This window comes from Camelina sativa, chromosome 17, assembly GCF_000633955.1.
Source record: "Camelina sativa cultivar DH55 chromosome 17, Cs, whole genome shotgun sequence".
Lineage (NCBI taxonomy): Eukaryota > Viridiplantae > Streptophyta > Magnoliopsida > Brassicales > Brassicaceae > Camelina > Camelina sativa.
Window position 1 is genome coordinate 33,883,169 of NC_025701.1, and position 6,171 is coordinate 33,889,339.

General features: G+C 34.5%; 1 protein-coding gene across 1 annotated transcript in view; it reads right to left on the reverse strand.

Annotated features, from left to right (window-relative positions):
• The window catches only part of LOC104758857 (probable RNA polymerase II transcription factor B subunit 1-1), a 6,134-nt gene continuing 3,791 nt past the window's right edge, over nt 3,829-6,171 (reverse strand). The window contains exons 12-20 of the mRNA XM_010481817.2: nt 5,956-6,079; nt 5,742-5,798; nt 5,505-5,632; nt 5,246-5,419; nt 5,040-5,153; nt 4,849-4,926; nt 4,638-4,685; nt 4,380-4,448; nt 3,829-4,228 (exon numbers count right to left, since the gene is read on the reverse strand). Of these exons, the coding sequence (XP_010480119.1) occupies nt 4,136-4,228; nt 4,380-4,448; nt 4,638-4,685; nt 4,849-4,926; nt 5,040-5,153; nt 5,246-5,419; nt 5,505-5,632; nt 5,742-5,798; nt 5,956-6,079 (885 nt within the window). The 3' untranslated portion in view covers nt 3,829-4,135. The remainder of the gene's footprint in view (nt 4,229-4,379; nt 4,449-4,637; nt 4,686-4,848; nt 4,927-5,039; nt 5,154-5,245; nt 5,420-5,504; nt 5,633-5,741; nt 5,799-5,955; nt 6,080-6,171) is intronic.

The window sequence follows — 6,171 nt, forward strand, 5'->3', positions numbered from 1 at the left end:
ACACCAACATTGCTTGTGGAGACGTCACTGTGTGGACAATAACACAACTTTATAAATATGTCCACATGAGCAGATCAAAAAAACGGGGAACAGATATTTCTTTTTAAAACAAATAAACGTTGAACACCAAATTTGTTTGTGGATTCGTGACTATGTGGACAATAACACAAACTTTCAAATTATGTCCACATTCATTGATAAGAACAACGGGAAACAGAGAATACTTACAGAATATTGTCCTCCTTATGCACCGCAAGCGAGTCTGTTCCAATGTCATTGACAGGACACCTGTTTTCAATGTATGGAGAAAATCGAAGTTTCATAACCTATTGAAGGATAATTGTCATAGAGAATCCAATAGTAATAAGCGAAAACAAACTTACAGAAAATCCTCGTCTTGGCTTTCTGGAATGAGGATGAAATTGGGAGTAGGACCAAATGTCTCGCTTTCTCTCTCCACGGCGACCGTGTGGGTTCCCAAATTATCTCGGTTAAACCTAAGGAGTAGGACCATATGGAGTTAACAACTAAATTGGTAGAAACGATTGGAGATAAATTGGTTGAAACGGATTTCGGTAGAACTTACAAGAGATTTGGGTTAGCCGGGATTGATTCGTTGCTTTCATCCACCAGATCTCCCGACGGCACATACTGGTTAGCCGGGATTGATTTCTTGCTTTCATCGATGTCAGAGTTTGAGATTTGCATGAGGAGATCTTGGCATAAAGACTCCCGAACTGCTGTCGAAAGAGATTTAAGAGCGACGGAAATTACGGAAGACGAAAAGTATCTCTCAGAAATGAGTGTGAGGAGATATAATTCACCAGTGAACTGTGTTGAACAGTTCTTCTTCTGTCTGAAAATTTTAGGTCGGACTGTTGGGCAATGGAGTGTTAGTCAGTTGAAAAGACGCAATAGAAGTTTTGTTTTTAAAAAAAAAAAAACAAAAAAAGACTTTTGCATCGTCGAGAGCAATGAGGGCACATTGGTCATTTAGCAGGAGCAGTTATGATAGATTAGAAAAAGAATAACCAATGTGGTAGATTGGATGAGTTTGAGTTACAAATGTGGTATAATTGTTAATAAACTCTTCTTTTTTCCCCTTCCCTTTGCTTATGGAACTTGGATTTTGTATGTCAAGATTGACAAGCAATGAGTAAAGGTAATCATTGAAGTCAAAATATAACTAATTGGATTTTTTTTTTTCAAGTATGCAATACAACATTTGTCTTCTGAGTTTGAATTTTGATATGACACTAGATTTTAACCCGCGGTACACCGCGGAAAAATACATTTAAACTAAAATATGAAAATTATAAGCTGCATTTGTTTGTTAATTTTTGTTTGTGTTTATTTAGTGTTTAAAATTGTATAAGTGTATTTTGATAGTTAATATTAGGATTTAACCCGTAGTATATAGAGAAATAATTTATTTTTACAAAATCAAGTTAATTAAACATGTCTAATATTTTAATATTGATAAATACTTTTAATGAATAATTTTGTAGTACCAAAATAATGATATTTCAAATTTACATTAAAACTAATCCAAACCTGTGAAGCTATATAACCCCGTGAATTTGAAGGATAGACCAAAAATAAAATAAGAGGTATTGAACTCAGAGAAGAGTAAACAAAAAGAGGGGGCGAGACATTTATAAAGCATAAAAACTTTAAAAAGTCAGCTACTTTAGACTGTTTTCCATCAGCAAAAAAACATAGAGGTCACAACTTTATCATTCAGCTGTGGCATGGGATGATGGGAGGCATAGGGACTGCTTCAGATTTGGTGATCCCTCCATGACATCTCGATATATTTCATCACAGTTGTATATGTGCAGCTGCCAAATGAGCATAGCAAATATGTGCATCTTTTTATGTTGCTGGTGATGCTAACTTGAGAATAGGGGTTAACATTATTTATAGGTGGATATATTCAACTTATAGGTGGACATATTCAACTTAATCTCATTAATCACCACATTCAATTCTAAAATTCTAAAATGCTATAATTTTGTCCCAAATTTCTATACATAAAAATCGTATAAAAAAAATTAATTAAAACAAATTAATAATTATAAAATCGCATAATATATATATGGGAATATGCCAAGTTTATATTATTAGATTAATTTTGATTGATTTTAAGTCATCCATTTTTTTATACGATTTTATATATAGAAATTCAGAACAAAATTATTGTATTTTAGAATTGAATGTGGTGATTAATTAGGAAGATATAAAATTAAATGTAGCTGATTTATAGGTTTCTCATAAATTTATATTTTAAAATCGATTATTGTAAAGAATTTGTAGAGAGATTTTAGGAGAATGAAATTTGGAAATTTTATTCCAGATTTAATAGGGAGACAAATTAGAAAATCTTTGTTTTTGTTAATGGAAAAGAGTTGAAATGATTTTTTTTTTTGTTTTATAATTTTATTAAAAAAGACATTAAATTACAATGGCATGAGATGTAAATAATTCTCAATTTCAAGCCTTTTTTGCTAAAGTTGCTGTGAAAATAATAATATAGAAGATCGCTATATATACAACATTTTTTAATAATCGGTTGAGCTCAAACACATGAATAAAAAGAAGTATGATACAAGTTTTTTCTATAGAAAAAATTACGATCTAGAAGAAGACTAGTTACCTAGGCTATATATACCAAAAGTTAGTTGGATGTTTTTTTTGGTTAACTTTAAAGCAAGAAACAGAAAACGTCCACGCACCAATCTATTATCAATCCATTCACTTAAATTTTCCTCTCTTCGAGGTCTCCTCTCTCCCCACGTTTCTCTCCCAGTCTCCCACATTCCCACAACCAACAAACTATAACAAAAACCTCTATATAGCCTTAAACCCCAAACACTATCCAAATTTCATCATCATCAGAAGTTAAAAGAGAGAGAGGTAACGATCGGAGGTTGTGTTTGGTCGCAGAAGAAGAAAGATGTGTTGTGGAAGGATTTGCATGCTATGCACGTGCCTTGCTTTGGTGGTGATCGCTATAGGTTTGGTCTTTGGTTTTGGGGTTTTCAAACACGAATTCCACAAGATCCATGAAACTATTCATCTAGATTGTGATCCGAGAGTCGGCTGCACTGGCGGTAGCCGCCGCGCTTACGGTTTCATAGCTCCTCCAAACAGATTCTAGCTGAGAAGGAAGACATAAGCTCAACTTATAGATTTAGACCTTGTTTTAATTATTCATTCTCATTGGTTATGTATTGGATTTCGTCTTTATTTTTCTTTATGTTTAATTTCTAATTTCGAATGTTTGTTTATTAGTGATTTGATAATTATCATATCCCTTTGAAATTTATTTAAATGAAGTCACTCTCTATTACAGCCCACTGTAAAACATACACGATCTATAACCTAAATAAACAGTTACAGCACCGGGAGTTTCTTGTAGCAAAAGCAACACCCTGAGTTGCTTCTAAGATCGGAAAGATTCATAGCTTACATAAGTTTACCAACCTGCATATATAATTAAACATAATTTGAAATTGTTTGTTTTGATGATCTTCGATCTAATATTATCCCATTGAAATATATGTAATCGATCACACACACGTTCTACCTAACTAGAGGTTTTTTTTCTTTTTCTTTCGGAGCTTAAGCAAAACCTACTAATGGCTTGTATAGCCACCTGTCGAGCATCTTAACTAATCACATTACAAAACTAAAAATTCATCCCGTCACGCAGATGGAAGCCTTTCGGCTTTCTCTATAATTGCCCCATGGTTACATACGTGTTCTAACCTAACTAAACAATTAGAGCATTAAGAGCTTTCTTGGAGCTTAAGCAACTTTACCAACTTCGAACCAAGCCCGTCGGCAATCTTATCTTTTGATCACATTACAAAATTAAATGTTCAGCAGCTGGTAAGTTCAGATCGAGTATTCTGTCGAAGAAAATGTCTTTCTTCTCTCCCAGTATAAAACGCCTCATTGACACCAAAGAGAAAGATAAAAAGAAGAAAAAAAAAACTTCTATATATATCAACTGACTTTTTTTCTTTTTCTGTATCTCAATGGTCGGACAAAAAGAGACAAATGAAAAAATAAAACACCAACTAAATGAAAAAATTCAAATATCTTGCAGAGATTTTTATGTTTTTGTCTTCTATACGTACCCATTTGGTCTTTCGCCGCCGTTGCTCTTAGCTGTTCTTCTCTGCAGATCTGCATCGTAGTGTTGGAACGCAGCATCAAGAGCCTGGCAAAGAGAATCGTTCAAGATCAATTTTAAACCGGACTCTTGGTTTGGCTATATAAACTGGATATAGATGCAATAAGAGTTGAAAATATAAACTTAATCGAGACATAATGTAATGCAACTCTTTCTGTATATATTGGAAGAAACTAACCTGTTGCATTGGGCGAACCAGTAAAGAAACCTGATGCCGGAGATCAGATTGCACTGACTCTTTCATTGCCTGAGTTACATGGAGTTTAATAAACCGTATAGTATACCATATACAATATGATTCGACTTCTAATTTACCCAAATTTCATTTTCTTAAACGCATTGGTATAAAGAGATTAGGATCTACTATTCTACTGTCCTAACAGATATACTCCCAGTTGCTTATTTTGTCAGAAAGATGAAGAATATCGAAGCTTACATCGAGTTTTGAATAAGTATTGGACATTGCATCCTTCAGTTTACCAACCTGCATAATAACAAAACATCACAAGAACCCACAAAAGAGATTCGGTATAATAACTTGCTCTTGGTGTATAATAAGTAAGATTAAATGTTCATCGAGAAAGCCTAGGAATCAATGTATGTAGCAAACTTTGGGATTGGGAGATTTGAAAACTACAATAAATTACCTTGGTATGAAGATATGGGGTCGTTATCGGATAAGATGACCAAAAATGTCTTAGTAATTCTTGTATTGATGTCCAATGCTGTAGATGAAAGAAGAAAGTCCTCTTATCCATAGGCATTACTACCCAATCTTCACTAATCAGTACATATAGAGCTTCTTGTCACTTAGGACACTGGAAAATGTCGGACTTACGTGTAGAACTTCATCCTTATTGGACTTTGGTAATCTGTCTAGAAAGCTCTCTCGTGGGTTCTTCCCAATAATATTTTTGGCAGTTGAGATAGTACGGGTTAACGAACTGAAAACCTGTAGGGTCAGCAATTTTTAGCTCAGGCAACAAAGCAATAAGTTATGGTTTCTCTAGTCAGCACACATTTTATTATGAGATAGAATAGCACCTCGAAGGAAACTTCAGGCTTAATCAACGGATCACTTAATCCTGTAGCTCTAATCTCCACAATGGATTCTTTTAGTAATCCATAAGCTTCATGGACATTTCTCTTTAATCCCTTTGCTCCTCTGGGTACATTGACGACGTTTCCTTGTTGAGATTCAAAGTAATCACGAGGATCCTGATTCCAAACAAGAAAGGGTAAGGGGATTAACGCAGCATCCATCATCAATTGTGAAAACCTTTATATTGGCAGAAATCCAAACCTTGATAGAAAGCGGGGCTAACGGGAAGTTTTGTGGTGCTTGAAGATCCTCCATTCCAGCTACACGGGACATTCTTTCCAATCTCTCCTGATTAGCGTCCTTGGTGGTCTCCCCATCAGCTTTGCTTACTAACAGGGGTAAAAATAGAGATGGATAGCAAGGTCAGATGAATATAAAATGTGGCATTGCCCATCGATTAGCACAGTAAAAAAAAGAAGCAAACGTGAAACATCAAACCTTGTTTAACCCGTGTGAGAGCCTCTGCAACAACCCTCGTATCTTCTGAATCAACATCTGCTTACCAATTGAGAGGAATATTATTGTATATTTACCAACATTTTATATTTATCGTATCTTCTGAATCAACATAAATGTTTACACTTCATGAACTGTCAACCGTTATAAAATGTTCATTAAGATGAATTCAAATGAGGTGCTTAGAGGTGTTTACCAATGCTTCTGCCTTCCAATACAACAGCAGCATGACGATTAAGATCTTGCAAAAGTGATCGTTTAAACTGGTCATTCTGTGGTTCAACAACATCCATGGTGCCATCACGCTGGATCCCGTGGTCCTGTGTTACAGGAATGTTAAATTAAGCACAATATAAGATAATTTAATACAGTATATTGTAAATAATCTTTCAACCGCATACAAAGAGCACAA